The sequence below is a fragment of the Mytilus trossulus genome, chromosome 9 (genome assembly GCF_036588685.1).
Source record: "Mytilus trossulus isolate FHL-02 chromosome 9, PNRI_Mtr1.1.1.hap1, whole genome shotgun sequence".
In the NCBI taxonomy this organism is placed as follows: domain Eukaryota; kingdom Metazoa; phylum Mollusca; class Bivalvia; order Mytilida; family Mytilidae; genus Mytilus; species Mytilus trossulus.
Window position 1 is genome coordinate 33,134,971 of NC_086381.1, and position 20,575 is coordinate 33,155,545.

At 31.0% G+C, this 20,575-nt stretch overlaps 1 protein-coding gene and 1 long non-coding RNA gene across 2 annotated transcripts; one reads left to right on the plus strand and one right to left on the minus strand.

Moving 5' to 3' along the window:
• The first annotated feature begins 508 nt into the window (after window positions 1-508).
• On the plus strand, window positions 509-9,701 carry LOC134684562 (chymotrypsinogen B-like). Its single transcript, XM_063543857.1, has 7 exons — window positions 509-518; window positions 2,317-2,333; window positions 3,240-3,433; window positions 5,193-5,274; window positions 6,596-6,779; window positions 8,066-8,205; window positions 9,468-9,701. The coding sequence occupies exons 1-7, from the start codon at window positions 509-511 to the stop codon at window positions 9,699-9,701; spliced, it is 861 nt and encodes a 286-aa protein (XP_063399927.1).
• Window positions 9,702-15,258: 5,557 nt separating this feature from the next.
• On the minus strand, window positions 15,259-16,576 carry LOC134683829 (uncharacterized). Its single transcript, XR_010101089.1, has 3 exons — window positions 16,436-16,576; window positions 16,007-16,085; window positions 15,259-15,436 (listed from the first exon to the last, which is right to left on the minus strand). It is a non-coding gene; the product is annotated as an uncharacterized LOC134683829 (long non-coding RNA).
• Between the last annotated feature and the right edge of the window lie 3,999 nt (window positions 16,577-20,575).

The window sequence follows — 20,575 nt, forward strand, 5'->3', positions numbered from 1 at the left end:
AGATGTTTTCAAATCTAAGCTATTTAGCAGATGTGGAGTGTCAAAGGTGTATTTGGTGTTCTGATAATATTGGGAACATTTTATGAAATGCGTGATGTTTATAGATTTTCTGTTATAATTTAGAATGACAATCATACCAAAAAATATCATTTGAATCCTAAGGAAGACATTTTGACATTCTCATTATTCCAAATAATTGTTTTAAATTTGAAACATTATCCTAGGTATCATAAAATAAAAACTATGACGAATTTCCTGTGGTTGTGATATCCTTTCGTTTCCTTTATAGTTATTTCAGGCTACCTCATTTTAATTGTGTGCTTCTTGTCAATCCGCCATTTCTATACCCTCAAGAGTACCAAAATGCATCTTCGATGTTTTTTTTTTTTTTCTTGTAATTCAATCTTTGTTAACTCTTTTTGTGTAGAATATTGTCGTCTTCATTAATGAACCATAGAGTCAAATACATATTACAATAGAGTTTTATCTTTCTTTGTTTCTTTAAGCAATGTCAATTGGTAAGTTGTTATCGACGTGTTGAATATTTTATGTTCAAAACAAGATGTAACAGCTTCAAAAACATACCACGCACTACGTAGGTGTATATATACATGGTTATTCAGATAATCATTTAACATTATGTAAGAGGTAGTTACAACAACAATATTTCAATTTCAATACAGGTTTGTTGATTAACAATATATATATATTTGTCTTTTTACTTTAAAAATAATTTGTCTTTAAGAATTTCATCTTTGATCTCAACATTGAATTACATACAGAACAATTTTTGACTTTTTGGCTTCAATTATAGAGAACATGAAAAAATTGTTTTGATGATAGATGTTAGCTTTAATAATAAAAGTTGATATAAATTTCGATCGCAAATTAAAATAAGGTATAGGCAGATCGTATGGAAATGGATGTTTATTTCTTTACAAAACTGTCCAGATAATACACTTCATAATTTTTCAAGAAATCTATATTTACAAATTCAGTTATAAAAAAAAAGAAAAATTATATTTATTATCCAAAATTTAATTTGAGACAAAACAAACGCTCTTAATATAACCAAGCAAACATATGCCTTCGTCTGAATTCCACTAAAAATTTACAACTATGTATATTCTTTTAATATTCTTCTATATAACTTTCTTTTTATTTCTCATTATGTATTTATTAAATAAAAAAAATGAGTGGAATAAGAGGCCGTCATTTAGAAATCAAAACCTCACTTTCATACTAAAAACAAGTCCCCATTGAAAGGCAATCATTTTAACCGATAAATTTTAAAGACTTAATCACTATATTTTCAGCTTAATGTTTTCACTTACGTTTTTGTTTATATCTTTTTTAATAATAACATTTTTTATATTGTACTTGATATATATTATCAAAAGATGCCAAAATCTACAGTATTGTACAAGGTTCATTCGTTTTCCAACTTAAATTATATATCGATGGCAGAAGTATATGGCATCTGTCAATTTGTTTGCTGTTTTAAATGATCATTTTTGTGAGATATAACAAAACTCAATTGATGGCCTCATGTCTAGGGTAAATAAGTAATAAAAGGCATGAAATATATATTGTATGTTTTATTGTTAATTTCAGAATTGTGGTTATTTTGAGATCTACAAATGTATCGAGCGTTCTTTGTCCGTGCATTAGTCGGTAGGTTAATAATGTAGTTACTCATAAATAAAGTCGACAATAGTTTTCCAATAAATAGTCAAATTTCGTAAATTGAATTCAAATGAACTTAAACAAGAGCAAAACCGCGTGAGTCGATACCATGAATACTTTAAACAAGTAGTTACAATTTTAGGCCATTGTTATCATAATATCTTTGGAAGTCGGAAATATTAACTATTCAGTTATGCTCTGCCTTTCAACTAATTTTAGAATGCATTCACTGCGTTAAATTCAGAAATGTTCGGACAGTTCCTTTCAATCAATTTTCACAGTACTAACTATAATTATACAAATTTAATAGTTGTACAGTAAATAAGTCGAAAACTTACTGACAACGCAATGGCAAATACAAAAACCATAAGACTAACATCAATATACAAAGCATTTTAAACGTATAACTAAACAAACCATACTCCATCAAAATCCATGGGTGATAAAAGTTGTTTAGGGGGTTAAGCAGATCATTCTCCACACGTGGATCGTGCATGATCCTCCTGGAAGTACAAAGTAGTTTTTATTTTACTTTTTTCAAATATTTTGTCGTATTCATTTTGAAAATAATACTTTGTAAGAATTATAATAATGATAGTAATAATAAAAATACTCTCTTATGTATTGTAGGGTTTTTCATGGCTACAGTACGTATTTGAACAGGCTTTTAAGAGATATGATGAATATTATCGAATTGTAGCAGTAACTAAGACTGTTCCTTATCAATTAAAATTATGTGGTTTATCAAACATCAAGGTCTTTTGCGCAAAAGAGTAACATTCTCAATAACTGAGTAACAACGATTGTTCTACTTTCATACCTTACAGCAACAGTCTAATGGTTACCAAATGAAGATTAAACAAAGTGAACGAAAAATACTTGGAGAACGGATGTATTTACTTTGATAAGAATATTGAATAAAATATGAGCAATGATATAAACTGAAGCAAATATGAATGAAATATGAGCAATGATATAAACTGAAGCAAATATGAATAAAATATGAGCAATGATATAAACTGAATGATGACCGTGTTTTTTCTATTTCTATTATATTTTCTATCAATTTTGATTGAAACCAAATGTTATATGATTTCATCAAATCTAGTAGGCTTATACAATTGTAAGTAACAATTAATAAAATACGCCTGCCTGTATTACGAAACTATACAACAAAAAGATTGATGGGCAATGATGTATTGATTTCTTGAAACATAATAAGTAAAACGAACAAAAGTGACATAGAAGGAATATATTCATTCAGCCATGCGGTTGATCAAATTAGGAAAGGAACGGATTTATTTGGATAAATGTATTATAAGAGGAATTAGGAACAACAATTTAACACGAAACACGTAATCATGATTTTTTTTTGCGAAGTTCCCTTCTAAAGGAAACTATCAAAAATAGTAATTAAATGGTAATATTCAATTGTTATAAGAAAACTGAAGATAAACGAATAAACATTGTAGCACTTCTTAAAGGAAATAAATGTATGTATTAGGGATTAGATGATAAATATGTTTTAACAAATTGTATATAATTATGTCTAGGTTGTTTTGGCTGATACAAGCGTAAAGATTGTTAATGGTGACAATGCCAACATAGAGGATTATCCATGGATGGTCTCTGTTCAATTCAGAATAAACGAAAATGATAGTTTTACCCATAAATGTGGAGGAGCAATTCTTGACAAAAGTTGGATTCTTACAGCGGCACATTGTAATATGTTTTATCCTGGCAGACCGTAAGTTTTATGATTTTCAGTTTTATATCTTAACATGCTGGTCGTCGGAGGTGGAAAAAAATGGTTGTAAGTTCGTCTTTTGAGAGATGTGAATTACTACATGTACTATATCAATTAGTTCAACTATTATGTCATTAAATATTATAATGTGTTAACCCTTTCATCGTTTGACACACCTTTTGACATCATATTAGTATGTTGAATGCATACACTATCAGAGCATATAATCTATTAATACAATTAAAAATTGTCTTTTAATATAAACATAAATTATATTTAGATCCATATGTCTGAGGAGGTTTAAGATCATAGTTATGAAGGCACCGTACCGCAACGATTTATTAAATGTAATTGAGAAGAGGAATAATGATTTTTTTTCTTAACAAGCAAAGCTTAAACTTTAAAAAAAAAACTTCTTCATTTGAAGATTGGATGTTGTGAAGTGATTAAAATTTAGATCTACACAGGTTAATTCATGGTCGTGAACGATTATATTTCTTGATTGACAACATATTTGTTACGTTTGGAGGACGTGTTTTTCAACAGACTGTCGGCATCCCAATGGGAACAAACTGAGCCCCTCTAATTGCCGACTTGTTTTTTTATCATTATTAGGCTGAATTCATGCAGGAACTTCTTAGGAAGAAAGATAAGAAGTTAGCAATATCCTTTAACTCTACTTTCCGCTATATAGATGAAGTTCTTTTACTTAACAATTCAAAATATGCCGACTATGTGGAACGCATCTATCCCATCGAATTGAAGATAAAGAATACTACAGATACAGTTTAGTCAGCTTCATATCTTGACTTACATCTAGAAATTGACAGTGAGGGTCTGTTGAAAACAAAACGTTGCGACAAAAGACATGATTTCAGCTTTCCAATTGTGAACTTTCCATTTCTAGGTAGCAATATTCCAGCAGCACCTGCATACAGGGTATATATCTCCCAATTGATACGATATTCCCGTGCTTGCATTTCTTATCATGATTTTCTTGATAGAAGGTTACTGCTCACAAGAAAGCTATTAAACCAAGAGTTCCAAATGGTGAAGTTGAAATTTTCCCTTCGTAAATTCTTCGGACGCCATCACGAGTTGGTTGACCGTTATGGAATAACCGTTTCACCAATGATATCGGATATGTTCCTTACGTCGTAACCACAATCCCTTTCCCTTTCATGAATGTGGCCTACCGAATTAGACTATTTACCGGATTTGTAATCACATAAGCAACTCGACGGGTGCAACATGTGGCGCAGGATCTGCTTACCCTTCCGGAGTACCTGAGATCGTTCCTAGTTTTTGGTGGGGTTCGTGTTGTTTATTCTTTAGTTTTCTATGTTTTGTCATGTGTGCTATTGTTTTTCTGTTTGTCTTTTTCATTTTTAGCCATGGCGTTGTCAGTTTGTTTTAGATTTATGAGTTTGACTGTCCCTTTGGAATCTTTCGTCCCTCTTTTATATTGGTTAAACATTGTCTCTCAAAAGATGAATTTAAAAGCTAATCTGTGTTAATATGATTTAAAAGGTGAAATTACTAACACATTGTTGATTTAAACTATAAGGTCTTTATACATAAAGTTAAGACTTTTTTATTCGTTTATTAATCTGTGCTGTATCTATGCCTGGGATAAGAACACCCCTTGTTTTCTTTATCCAGACATACGACACAGCAGAGGCTTTTTCTATAATCCTAGTATTTCCCATATTGCAAAGGTTAATACAGCTTTATACAAATTAGGATCTTTTAATTTTAGGGCAAGCGATATAAGAATACAAGCTGGAAGTTCATTTTTGAGTAAGATGAAAGTAAAAATACCAGTGAAAAAGTATTACGAGGTATGCACTTTCAGTAGTAAATATTATACCCCGCTATATATTAGAAGTATACTATGTCATTACTGTATTTATCTTACTTTTCCATCTTTTCTCTCGTTTAGTCTTAAAACATACATTTTGGTCATTTTTTCTTATGTTCTACTAAACAGACCTACTTCACACACTTAATATATAGCTAGTAAATCAATATTTGTTTGAAATAGTCATATTGATATGAAGAGCTGTTAAATATCATAGCACCAAATCAGTTTCGGTTAATTTGATACGTATCCAACGTTGTGCATTCAGAATTGTTCAGACAATATTTACGCTTTTAGTCAAATAAGATCTATTCAGTCTTCTAAGTTAAGACACATTTCAGGTAGCTTGACATGGAAATGCGAATATTTCAGAACATGAATTTCCTACTTTATACAAGTGAGCTAACGAGCGAAAACATAACTTACTCTATAGTTGGCGCATTCTAACCGTCGTCTATCCTTGTAGATTGTACTGACTAAAGTAACATCTATAAATAAAATAGACGATTTTTTTGAAAATCCGATTATTTGTTCTACAAAAATTATGAGTTATGATATTACTTTTAAACTATTTTATCCTATAAAACAAACAATGATGTGAACTGACAGAAGTGTTCCCAAATTAGGTCAATTTTCTATTTTGTTGTGTAAGTAAAATATATAACCACTGAAATATTTGATTTAATATAAGAATGATAACTCAAACGTTATTTTTAAATGATAGTCAAAACAGATTCTGATTACAAGGACCAATTTTTAAACATCCGAGATGAGTGTTGTTGGTTTTTTTTGCTCACACTGATTTCGTTTCACTTAGTTAATGTTGATTGTTTATTTGATCATTTTATTTCTTTTGTTTTGTTTTGTCATTATTATGTTGGTTTCTTTCCAACTTAGCAATTTGCATGGCTACTTGGTTTCTCTGACATGTCAATTGATCTATAAAAAGGCATAAAATTTCGATTATTATTGGTCATCTCAACTCGATTGCCTTTCTCGCCTTCGCCGTCCTGGCTCAAGCGAGAAAATCAGTCTCGTTTAGATGATCAACGATAATCTACAGATATATAATATATATTTGTTGAAATATAATTTGTATTCCTCTCCGTCAATGGATCTGCCTCGATTTTGAGAGTACTACATAAAGATGTAATGCTAAGAATTTGAAGGGTAAATGCCAATCGTATGTTCATTATATCTCAATGAAGACACTTCTTAATTATTTTGATTATATAGTGAAAACATGTCAATTACATCGGTAACACATACTGATTAACTGAAGTGTATGCAATTTCTTTTAGCACGAACAATTTAAACCTTTTGTTACTGGCAAACTCGATAACGACCTTATGCTACTACAGCTTCGGAAACCACTTAGATTCGGGTCTACAATCAATAAAATCGACCTTGACTCTGAAATAGGGAAAAATTATACAGGAGAATTGTGCACAATAACAGGATGGGGAGATACAGATGTCAACGCAAGTATGTCTTATAAAACATTGAAACTTAAAAGAGATAAGCGCAAGATATCACAAGGAACTTCAAACTAGTTTTTATGTCTTTCATTTTTGCATAGCTAAGATATCGGTCTGCAAAATTTAACTTTAAGGTAATTGCAATGATACATTATTCCAAGCTGATCAGTAAATTGTAACATATTTATAGACTTTCTTACTGTACGTAGGCATAAACAATAGGTTAATCCCTTACTACGAAAAAAGAATTCTACAATAACATTGTTTGAGAACTCTTTACTATATTCTAAAAGCTATAAATGAAATAACCTTTCAACAAATAACAAATAATGTCATTCAAAATATCCAAGTAACGCGTTTTATAATAACATGTGATACAAAACAGTAAGTTAAGTTGTTCTTTTGACATATTTTTATGAATAATTACATAGCAATTGATTATATGTATGTATGGACTTAAAAACACATTTCTCTGATGCAATGAGGTAATAAAGATTTAAAAATTGAAATAAGGATGCAGTTTCTTGTTGACCCTTTCAACGGCATAACTTCAATCCTGTAAAGGGATATCTTTTTGTAAGGTTTTTGCTATTTGTCGCCAAAATACAAAAAAAAATGTGGTATGATTGCCTAAAAACAACTCTTCACAAAAGACAAAATCACACATCTATGGATAAAGATATCATTCTATGTCATGCAACATGAATTCTTCACAATTGGAAGAGGAGTTAGATAAAACGACACGAGCCGGATTAGTGTATGCATAACAAAACACTACGTATAGTAACTTTAGAATACTTATTCTAAAATAAACCTAATTGTATTTTGAAATAACTTCATATAGGCAATCATTAAAATCAAGGGAAGATATTGTATGATTGCCAATGTAACAACAATCAACCATTGTGAAAACGGCTCGAAAATAAAAACAAATCATGAAGGTCATCTTTCGGTCTTAAACAATGAGAATAAAAACAACACCTTAAAGTCAGCTATCAAAAACCCGACATAAAAATGTGAAACAATTCAAACGAGAGAAAAAATAACGGTATAATCTTTCAACAGTTTGAAATGCTAACGACAAATATGACAGACATAAAATAACTTATGAAATACAGTTACATGAAGATGTTGTGAGGTGAAACATGTATTTCATCATTCCACGATTACCTTAACTAAGACAATGGTCTTTTAGAACAATCTCAGAATTATTCGTACAAAAAAAGTGAATGACACGACCTATCATTTCTACGTAACAAATAATTATGACTATTAAACGTTGTCTGGTTACAGGAGGCAATAAGCCGGATCGTTTACAAGTACTGACTTTGCCTGTTGTCACGAATGAACATTGTGGAATTGCTTGGCGTATACCAAAGACGTTTTGGAACAACATAATTTGTCTACAAGATAAGGATAAGGATTCTTGTGAGGTAATTGCATGTTATTTGACTCAAACCTTACAGTTCTTGCGATTAACGATAATTGCAAATTTAACATTGTTCTGATAAATGTGAGGCAAAGAACTACTTGATTTATAATACTGTAAGGGTTTCTTACAAAGGATGTCCAAACTATCCGAAGTTTTTCTGACATGCCTGATTATATATGTTTATCGCTATTTTGTGCATTTTCCCTTTGATCTGATTTTGTGATATTTTTCATATCATGCCACTCGCTGGAGATGCAAAATTATCGCTGGAAACTAAGCAGACACGTGGCGTTGCAAACGAAACTGACATGAAATTTACAACGTCGTCATATGTAAAATTGCGATAAACAGATTATCATTGGTCATCTCAACTCGATTGCCTTTCTCGCCTTCGCCGTCCCGGCACAAGCGAGAAAATCAGTCTCGTTTAGATGATCAACGATAATCTACAGATATATAATATATATATCCAATATCATCATAGCATATCAACACCTCTTGTTTCTTGTGAAATTACATAAATGGATGTATTATAAATGATTTGTAAATGTAGTGTCTCTACTTAGATAAAAAGGAGGCAACATCTTCCAATATTCAAACTTTTAAGTTAAAAAAAATGACAACACCATGGCAAAAACGTAAACAGACCAGAAACAAAAACTACTGAAATAATATGTCGTTATCTGGAATGATAATCTAGACAACAATACACTAAGAAGCAAGGAAAATCATTGATCAGTCGAAACTATCATATCATAACCAATACAATACAATAATCTCATTTCTTACAGCAAAACGGTGGTGTAATCAGGCAATTTTTTATAAACCAATTTTTGGTTGGGCTCGTGATTCTCCATCTTTATTTCTTATGTTGTGATTGGTAAACTTTTGTTTGTCTGTTGATGATATTGCGTCTTTATCCATGATCTTGTCAGTTGTTTTTTAAAAACAAGTTTGAATTTCCCTCTGGTATACTTTGCCTCTCTTTTATGATTCCCAATGAATAAACAGTGGTGTTCTTGAATTATTATATTTTGACATGTGCGTTACTAGTGAGTCTAATTTAGACGAAACGCGCGTCTGGCGTACTAAATTGAAATCCTAGTACCTTTGATATTATCTGTTTCAAATCGTTCACTCAGAGTCTTCTTATAGTTATCGATAAAAGTAAGTATTGCAACTGATAAAACGAGCATTGATTTAAGATTGTGGCAAAATGCACACTCTAACGTGTTTTATTTCAATTTACTTTTATTATTTCAGGGTGATAGTGGTGGACCCGTGTTTTGCAATAATAAACTTGTAGGGACACTGTCATATGGTAATAATAGCCCTTGTGATGGATCTTATCCAAGTGTACATTCCAGAATTTCGGCTTACTTAGATTGGATAAAAGGCAAAATGAATCCGAAAAATAAAAAAGACAAGAAAAACAAGAAAGGCTCATCAAATACGAAAGGAAAGGGAAAGCAAAAGCAAAAGAATAATAGAAATTAACATTAGCAATAAGGTTAAATAAAAAAAGATAATAATTCATTATGTTACGTTTGATTCTCCAAGATTTTTTATTTTTTTCAAAAGGTAATTGATAAGACCACTAATAAAACAAAACATAAACAATGAAAACACTATTACACTATAAAGGTTTTAGCACCTTTAGTCTTTTTATATATTGATGAACATTCATTTTATAAACTGATAAACTGATAATATATTGTAAGCACAAATTGCACATCTGTGGAAATTTTGGTGGCTTTATAAACAAATGGGTACAAGGTCATTAGGAGTAGAACAAGGCCCTAAAACAACTGGTTAGTCGATCTCTTTTAATACTTAAGGGGACAAGTTTGGTAAGAGAACTTAAGAAATTAGAAATATATAAATATACTTTCTCTCATCTATAACGGCAACAGAAGTATTCCGGTGTTAAGTGGGCATACATCGATTAAGTAGAAGAAATCCGGTTCACACATTAATACCGAGGGAAACGGTTGTACTATAAGAGAAAAAAAAGTAATAGCATGAATACCGAAGTGCAACATGAACAAACGTCAGGACACATAGAAACAAACTAATTGGTTACAAATGTCACAATCCTGAGTTGGTACAGGACATTTTAAAGAAAAAAATGTTTTTTTTAAGTCAGATTTTTCTTGTGATATTACATGTATCGTACTAATTTTTCAACTTTGGTAGTAAAATACCAACACAAAGAAATGAAACACGTGGGATATAAAATAAAGTGTATTGAGTTAATAAAGGTTGGGTTCGTCTACCTCGTTATCGTGTGAAAAAGTGTTCTTGTTTAGTCGATTCATGACTATTGAACAGCAGAACGCTACTGTTGCCTTTACATGTATTTTTCATTTCAAATATTTCCGTGTAATGGTCATTGTTATTCAACGCAAGGTTGAAATCAAAAATATCTTTGACCATTTTATTCCATAAAGATATCCTTAGTTCGCTGTAATCTAACCCTACTAATCTGATGTAGGTCATGTTGTTTGTACAAAAAAAGTAAAGTAAGGAAAGGAAAGGCACAGTTACTTTTAATGTGCGCAACTGGGATTGCTATACACAAAAAGTACACATCTGTTTACTTATAAAAAAGTAAGTGCATGTATGTTTGCCAGTAAGATATATACCTGAAAAATAGGCGTTGTCAGTTTATTTTTCATATATGAGTTTGGCTGTCGCTCTGGTATCTTTCGCCCTTCTTTTACATGATAAGTTATTGTTTACCTATATAATACAAAAACAAAGGATATGGGGTATCTATCAATGACACACAGTTAGCACACGCACTCCAACAATTCACACAAAAAGTAAAAGAACATGATTTTTATTTCAGTTCTTCATCTCAAAGTCATATTTGTTTTCCTTCCATTTAGATATTTTTGTCTACAGTGGAGATAAAAAGGTGGGTGTTGCATAATGATCAACACTACAAGTAATATATTGGCTAAGACGTTTCTTGGGTTACCAATATCACACATAATTACATGGCTCTTTGTAGCACTCGCTTCGAGTGTTCCATCAATTATACTACCGGAAATATTTGATGTACAGCCTGAAACAAAAATTAGTTTTTCAATCTACAAGTCATATTATATCTTAGTTGAGAGTAAAATTCCATATTAGTACACATAGCATGTCTGAATGGTGGTATTTACAGGTTCCCCTGTGCCCACGAATCCCATGATAGTTGGTATCGAACGAATAACAATGAATCCGCAGTAATGATAATGATAACAATACAAACTGCTTTAGTCTGAAAATAAACTCATCATAGATACCAGGACTAAATTTAGGATATACGCCAGACGCGCGTTTCGTCTAAAAAAGACTTATCAGTGACGCTCGCATCCAAAAAGGTTTACAATGCCAAATAAAGTACGAAGTTGGAGAGCATTGAGGACCAAAATTACTGAAAGTTTTGCCAAATACAGCTAAGGTAATCTATGCCTATCAAACGAGTCTTGTTATCTAAAGCCTACTAAAATACTAACAAAAAGTTTGCTTGCCAAGGATTTTACATTTTGTGGTGCGAATAAAATCAGGGTTATAGACCATCCATTAGGTCAATTATCTTTTTACCCGAATATGCTCTCACTTATTGTGTATAATCTTACAACTTTTTCCGACCATGTATTTCTGTGAAAAAGATTTTTTTATGTTGAAGACGGCTTTTTAATGGTGAAAACGAAGAGAATCTTCAGAATGATATTTCAAATAGAATATAAATTCAAATATCAATGTTCATAATGTTTAAATGGACAAGATTTATTTGTGTCCTTACCGTTCAATTTTACCGCAATTACTCCACAATTTGTTAGCCGAATTCATTTTTGAACAATGCGATTGATTTTGTTTTATTTTGAATTTTAAAAAAAAACTACTGTCCAATATGTACATGTTAAAGAAATAATTGCACTTGTATTAAATACAAACAAACAGTTAGGTATCTTTACTCATGCGTCTAGCATGTAACATTATAATCCTGGTACCATTATTGATAACTATCATTTACACTTTATAAAACTATCACAGTTTAAGATAAATGATTGCAAATTATGAATGGTGCATTTAATGCAATAAAAAAAGGAAATATAAGAAGAAGATGCCAAATTTTTACAACAATGAATGTTAATTCTTTTTTATAATGCACATAATGCTTGACCCGTATTTGGGGATTTCCAAAATAAGGTTATTTGTAGAAATTCATACAAGTAACATGTTCTTACAACAACTCGGGACGTCGTCGGAACATGGGAAATGATTATAGTTTGCGTTAATTTCTCGTTTTATATATTTTATTTGTATTATATATATACAGTTTTCATCATTCAAAAAATAATCATAATAGAATTAACTTTACTTTGAACGTAAACGATCTCGGGAGTTTTATAGGTAACATAATACGTTTCAGTAACTGAAAGTGATTTTCAAACCTCTCAAATATCCACTCGTTGTTTGTTAATTCTTTGCAATTTTACTGCGTTTTTAACGCGAACCTTTGCGTTATAACGCAAACCTTTGCGATTTAACGTACACCTTGGCGTTATAACGCAAACCTTTGCGAGATAATGCAAACATTTTGCGTTACAACGCAAAACTATGCGTTTAACGCAAACCTTTGCCATATAACGTAAACTTTTGCGATATAACGCAAACCTTTGCGATATACTTCAAACCTTTGCTATATTGCGATATATAACGCAAACCTTTGCGATATTACGCAAACCTTTGCGTTATAACCCAAACCTTTGCGTTATGACGTAAACCTTTGCGTTATAACACAAACCTTTGCGATATTACTCAAACCTTTGCGTTAAAACTCAAACCTTTTGGTTATAACGCAAACATTTGTTTTATCTTATTTCTTATTTAAGATTCAAAGGAAACAGTAGTCATTAACGAAGGGGGCTGTATATATTAAAATGTATCACCTTTGTAGTCATTGCAAATTAAAATGCTTGAATAATAAGATCATATCAATGACTAATAATGAGCAGAATGATATAAGAAGATGTGGTATGAGTGTCAATAAGAAAACTCTCCATCTAAGTCACTAATCGTAAAAGTAAACCATCATAGGTCAAATTACGGTCTTTTACACGGAGCATTGGCTCACACTGAACAACAAACTATAAAGGTCCCAAAAAACGGTATCCATGTTACGACTAGTATATATATATATTACCAAGAAAATTGATTGAATTGAGGTTATATCTAAGAAAAAAATCAACTCTGCTAATATAGCTATAACCGAATATAAATATACTTCCAAAGTGAGATCTCGTTTGAGAACTGTGTAAAGTAGGTTAGATTCAAACAAGCTACCCTTTGGCAATAAATGTATAGAATGAAGATGTTTTATTAATAAAATTATGTTCTCTCTATTTAAATTGCTACACAAGCATCTTTGATATACTTCATTATATTGAAATGAAAATTTAATGACTTTCTATCAAATATGTTTGATCATATTCTGAGATTTAAAAAAATGTTTCCTTATTAATATATCATTCTAAAGCAGAAAGATCATTTTGTCTATTTGAATTGGAGGTTTCACAATTGTATGACATTATTTTTGATCTTTCAATTTAAATATTAAACTATATCTAATTTTTTTGTTAAATTATATACTTTTCTGGTGCACAAATCAGTGTTAATTCATGTATAATTGCACTTCAAGCATTCCATTATTCCTATGCATATTTATTATAATGATTTGGCCTGTAATGTTTGTTTCTTTTTTAATCTACTAGTAAATCACATCCGAAATGAATGACAGACGGACATATATACAAAACTTTATGAATAATTGAAATCAAGATATTCGCGTTATAATTGAAATGAGATTTTCGCGTTATAACGCAAAGGTTTGCGTTATATCGCAAAGGTTTGCGTTTAACGCAAAGGTTTGCATTATAACAAAAAGTTTTGCATTATAAGGCAAAAGGTTTGCGTTATATATAACGCAAAAGGTTTGCGTTTAAAAGTAAACATAGGAAAAAGATTTTTAAAAAATGTGTGGCGCTAATAAGCTTCCGTAGATTTCTCAACCTTTACTGAGAAGATTAATTTGATATTTGCTATATGATTTTCATATCTTTTGTCAAACGGGTTGGGGAAGGGATGTAGTGTTTCACCTCTTCATCACAAAGTAAAAGTCCATCCATCTATAGTTAGAACATATTTATTCATAGTGGATTGGGAAACAAGTTATTGCAACTTATATTAATCAATTTCCACTTGGCGGGTGCAAATGCTGCCTTGTAGCGGAATTAGTCTTCTCTTATTTGAAATCTACAAGGGTGTCTTTAATAACATGCAGAGATAATACTCTCTCTTAACACCGGTGAGCCATTTAGGTGTAATACCACCATTGACTTTTCCCTATTAGTCTTTGTTAAATTGATACTTTTAAAAACATTGTACAGTATTTACCTTTATTTCAACCAAAGAAATACTTTGCATGTGTAAAGTTTAATCCTTTCCAGTGATACAGTGAAAATTTCACACTACATTTCATTGCATATAAGAAAATAATCATCACCGGAAGTAAACAACCCAATTTTTACACTTGTATTTACTGGTTACTTGCTTTGGTATCTATGTTACCTTAACGTTCTAGAATATTTTATAAGACGATCAAATAAAAAAAGAATGATGCATTCAGACATCCAACATACATATTTACGACTCAGAAAAATTTAAGTGCATTGAAATGCAGGGTTAATTTTCTACAACTGTCAATTCAAGGGAATATTTTTTAAGGCCTACTTTCGTATGCAACCGGATGTGGCGTACCATGATTTGGTGGTATTACACCTAAAGAACACCTAAATATCAAATAAACTTAATGTAATTTTTTTCCCTCCAATTGCAAGTTATTTCAAGCATAACTGTTAATTTTTGTCTCAGTCAGAGCTATAGTTTCAGAGAAAATCACTATAATGTAAAGCCATATCCTACGGCAATTTCAGTCTAATTTCTTCGAAAAATCCTCATTTCAGTGTATCATTATAAAATGCAGTGTTGACTACTATCTGATCATAAACTCATGATCTATGCATTCAAACAATTAAATAGAATACAAAAGACAACTTTAAGATGATAAACAATTTTATTGCACCTTTTAGAGTTCATTTGAAGGTCTGTTTTGGTCTGTTTTGGTCCATTTTTTCTCCTTCCTTCCTTTTTCATCAAAACTTGATATCTTTTGTCTAAAAAATAAAACAAAAGTGATTATTTACCCACAAAAATTAAATAAATATAATGTTAAATCAATAATTAAAGTGTTTTAGCTGAAAGAACTGTCTCTATAAATGTTAACAGTCTACACGGAAGTTTATTTAAGCCCTTAATTATGTGTAACTCGAGTTTTTGGTCTGTTTGCCTAGTGTGACAAATAACAGTTCCCATTCAGTCAATCATTTATTGTTACTGGTATCAAGGTCTTTTTATTTACTCATAACAGTATATTTCTAATAGATTTATACAAAGAGTCAACTTTCTTGTATTTTACATTAAAAAATGGGGAAAAAGAGTAATACAAAAATACCTCAAAATGTTTTAAAAAGGGTTATGTCCCTTGGAATGCTGGTACAAACAAATAATTGGTAAGAATTATAAAGTTTAAGTATGTGAGACTGGTATCTGATGTGTATAAATCCAGGGCAAATAATTGTTTTGATGATTTATTGTCTGTGCAAAATGAAGACGGCACAATGGCAAATTGTAAACTTTTGCGGCCAAAAAAAACAACAAAAAACATGATGATAGTTGATACTTACTTTAATTCTGAAGTGTCATCTGCAAATCAATTCACATATAAGATTTTTCAACAGAATGCTCTTCAGAACATGGTTAACACTGAAATAAAAAATTCACATGTTGTATAAACAAAACTGTAAGGGTAATTTAAAATTTAACACAGTAAACTAAATACAGCTTTGTCTGTTCATCCATTTGACTTAGAAAACACCCGTAAACCCCCATTTCAAGGCAATTTTACCTCAAACGTGCTTTCTATGTCTAAATCCATTCCGAATTGTCCATGTTTACAATGTATGATCTGGTTTATTTATAACTTTTAAAAATGAAAGTGCAAAAAGGTCACGAGTGCATATATGGTTTCCCTAAATAGGTGTAATACCACCATTGATTTTTCCCTATTAGTCTTTGTTAAATTGATACTTTTAAAAACATTGTACAGTATTTACCTTTATTTCAACCAAAGAAATACTTTGCATGTGTAAAGTTTAATCCTTTCCAGTGATACAGTGAAAATTTCACACTACATTTCATTGCATATAAGAAAATAATCATCACCGGAAGTAAACAACCCAATTTTTACACTTGTATTTACTGGTTACTTGCTTTGGTATCTATGTTACCTTAACGTTCCAGAATATTTTATAAGACGATCAAATAAAAAAAGAATGATGCATTCAGACATCCAACATACATATTTACGACTCAGAAAAATTTAAGTGCATTGAAATGCAGGGTTAATTTTCTACAACTGTCAAATTCAAAACGGAATATTTTTTTAGGCCTACTTTCCATGATTTGGTGGTATTACACCTTTATCGTCCCCTCCCGACGGACTATCATCGTTTCTCAAGATCACACTCGCAAATATAGTCAAATGAGAGCCAACAATTCGGTGCCTAAAATGTTTACCACGGAACGGAGATCGGACACGGAACCTTTGTGTTACATTGTAGTAGTCCGCTGCACTAACCATTTCACCACGGCTTTCCATCTATCTGAGGAAGTAAAATTTATAATTCATGAGATTTTATTCATGAGCTTTTGTTCATTGATGCGTTTTGTATAACCGAGGGATCCTGATAAAAATTAGGTTATCTTGACCTACATTCTACATAAAGTGACTGATTAAATTTTGCGTTAGAGTCCATGTGTGAGAAATAATATTTTGTCAGTAGATGCGTATGTAATAGTCAGATTTAATGATCCTATAAATATTTCATCTTGACATAAACTTCATTGGTGAGTAAATGAGGTGAAAATATAAAAAAAAAGAGGAGATGTGGTATGATTGCCAATGTGACAACTGTCCACAAGAGACCAAACTGACGCAGACATTAACAACTGCAGGTCATCGTACAGCCTTAAGCCATAAGCAAAGCTCATACCGCATAGTCAGCCCCGACATGACAATGTAAAACCATTTAAACGAGAAAACTAACGACCTTATTTAAATAAAGAAATTAACGAAAAACAAATATGTAACACATAAACAAACGACAATTACTGAATTACGGGGTCCTAACTTTGGACAGGCACTTACATAAATAATGTGGTGGGGTTTAGCATGTTAGCGAGATTCCAACCCTCCCCCCTAACCTGGGACAGTGGTTTAACAGTTCAACATCAGAACAAACTACAAAAATCAGTTGAAAAGGCTTAAATCTCCAGATGGACAAAAATACAATTGGACGTGTACTTGTACATCCCGACAAGACACAGACAATAAGAACAGATCTGAGAGTACACGCAGTTATCTGACAGCTGTTTAAAGGCCACTAATTGCAAATTAAAAAAAAATCATGCATCTTAGACTTAAATATCAATCCGTACACATCCAACATCCAATGGATTTAGTGGAAAGACGTCATAAACAGTCAGAGAAAAACACGATCTTGTGCAATGTCAGTTACAGGTACCGAAATATTGTAGATCCATGAATGTGTATATATAACATACTAGTAATATTTAGTTTGCTTTTCGTTTACTGATAACAAAATCAATATCCATACCAATAAAAAAAACACTGCGTTGAAGTCTATATTTGAGATGACGAATACAAATATGTTGATAGTAAATGCAACGTTGATAGTCACGGTTTACAAATTTAGTCTTGAAAATAAATTAAATGATATTCCACTTTATCGATAGCACTCAAAAGATATTCGATTTCAAACTGCACACTTGAGTGATATCTGCACACCATAATAACTAATCGAATTGGACCAGTTTTTTATATTGAGGATTTAAATGAACTCAATATACAGATTGTCTATGTGATATTTTGCACTCTTTTTACACCTACAATCTCCATATTTTCGGCCCAAAAATGTGGATCATGCACCAATTAGCTCTTGCTGCATTTGTTTTTCTTTCGATTTAAAATCTTTGGATGTTCGGGTAGTGATAAAAGAATTCACACGATAAACTAATGACTGGTACTTTAAAAAGTATCGCTCTTAATCAATAAACATACTGAGAAGGAAAATTGTCCTTCATTTTGACCATTTTAGTTAGGCATTATGCTGAACTTTTGTTATAAACAAAAAACACATTTAAAACTACACCAGGCAACATCAATATGAATTCAAATTAAACTTCCTCTCCACTAGCCAAGGTTTACGACACAGCGCCTTCCTCGAGCTCTACCCTTGGTGGCTTAAGGTAGAATTTGGGGACACGGGTCAATGATGAATTTTGATGTAATTGTAGAAAATGTTAACCAACAATTACAATGTGCTTATTGTGCAACAATTCTTTTTTTACCAAAACAAACAACAATATTTGTTATTAACGACATAAAGTTCTGAGTTAACTAATTGAAGTTACTTGGCATGTTTCTCTCGCAAATGTTGGAATGTTAACATACATTTTCTGTTCCTGCTTTATAATATTGATAAGTACTAGACACAGCAATTTCAACCCCTCTACACCGAATACAGTTCAAGTGCTACCATTGTTTAAGAATGATTTCGTCGAATTTGGCGTGACTTTTATCTAGCAGTATATAACAGAATGCCGTAGAAATCTTTTAGATGAAAAATATAAAAGAAGAAAGTTTCCATATTAAACATTAGATTAACTATGAATATCTTGCTGACATTTTGTTAATATGATATTGTAGAGGAACACACCAAATACAATTGATAATCAAAATATATAATTTTGCTCAAATGAAGCATTTTATTGGATTTAAGTGGTTCTAGTCAGATTTTACCAGCGATTTCAATTAAAAGAACCATTTGTTTAAATTTAAGATATAATTGTTCATATATACAGCCTTGCTTTGCCTCTTGAGACGAGTGCAAATGCTCCATTGAAACTGGTAAATTAATTAAATATTACGTAGACAAAACATTCGATTAAATGTAAGAGTAATTTTTAAATGTATACATTTTTTTTAAATATTTTGAAAATCAAATTTTCGTGACATCTTGCACATGTATGTACTGTAAATTAATATAACATGAAAACTGTTTTCTTTTTTATTATGTTACTCAACATTAAATCATTAATTGTTTTATCAAAGTACAACGTTGTTAACGTTAGGTTGATGCCGTTCACATACTGTTTGCTACATTTTATGTAAGCATTTTGTGAATTTTTGTTAAGTAAATGAATAATTATGACAGGGACACTGCATACCGATTACAAAAGGTCAAGAGTTCGCTATCAGTTGTTTTCTAATTTAATGTTTTTCGACCAAAGAAATTTAAAATTAATGAGTAGGTTATTGTCCGGTGTCCCTTTGTTAAATTTTAAAATTAAATAATTAAGTTTAATTAGATTTAAGATGATATGCATATACAATGTAGTGTTCAAACTGGTTAATTGAAAATAAAATCTGTCAGGACACCAGGATATAAAATTCAGATGTATCGATGGCGATATGTATACGAAGGAAATCCAGGGGAAAAAATAAAACTATTTTAGTCTCTGATGTATGATTCTTTTGATTAATAATTGATTTTGACTTTTAAATAACTTTAAGTAATAACTGCTAGTTCTCTCAAATCGTACTATCGTGATCATTTCACCTGTTTAAACAATTTTCATGTTTTTTTTTGTTTTTAGGGATTTATTGCGTTTCCAAATTTTTAATATACAAGCGTTGATAAGTGTTTAGTATGACTATACATTTTCAGTTCTGTTTCTCGTAATATGAACTACAAAATTGTTTATTTTGTAAAATATATTTCTGTGCTTAACATTTACTGTTTAAAACATTATTCTTTAGAGTAGAAAGGTTATTTGTTCAAGGTTATGGTTGACTTTCAGAAAATATTTACCATCTAACAGCGGTAAACTTCTTATATAAAAAAGAAGATGTGGTATGATTGCATTTGATGTTCAGTAGTTATCTTTTGTTGATGTTGTTGATTAGTATTTCCGTTTGTCGTTTATTATATAGCAATTTTACCTGACCATATCGGGAAATAGGTATTTAGTCGGATCTTAACACGTACTTGTGATTTGTTTGAAACCGGTTTTCGATATAAAAATATACGAAGAAATGTCAAAATGTTTAGGACTTAATTAAATCCGTATTTGGGTAAGATTGTGTAAGCATACAATTCTTATTGCGTCTT

Excerpts from the sequence above, each read along its gene's own strand:
- LOC134684562 (XM_063543857.1), top strand. Across the intron at positions 3,434-5,192 it reads ATGTTTTATCCTGGCAGACC|GGCAAGCGATATAAGAATAC; the intron begins GTAAGTTTTATG and ends TTTTAATTTTAG. Across the intron at positions 5,275-6,595 it reads CAGTGAAAAAGTATTACGAG|CACGAACAATTTAAACCTTT; the intron begins GTATGCACTTTC and ends AATTTCTTTTAG.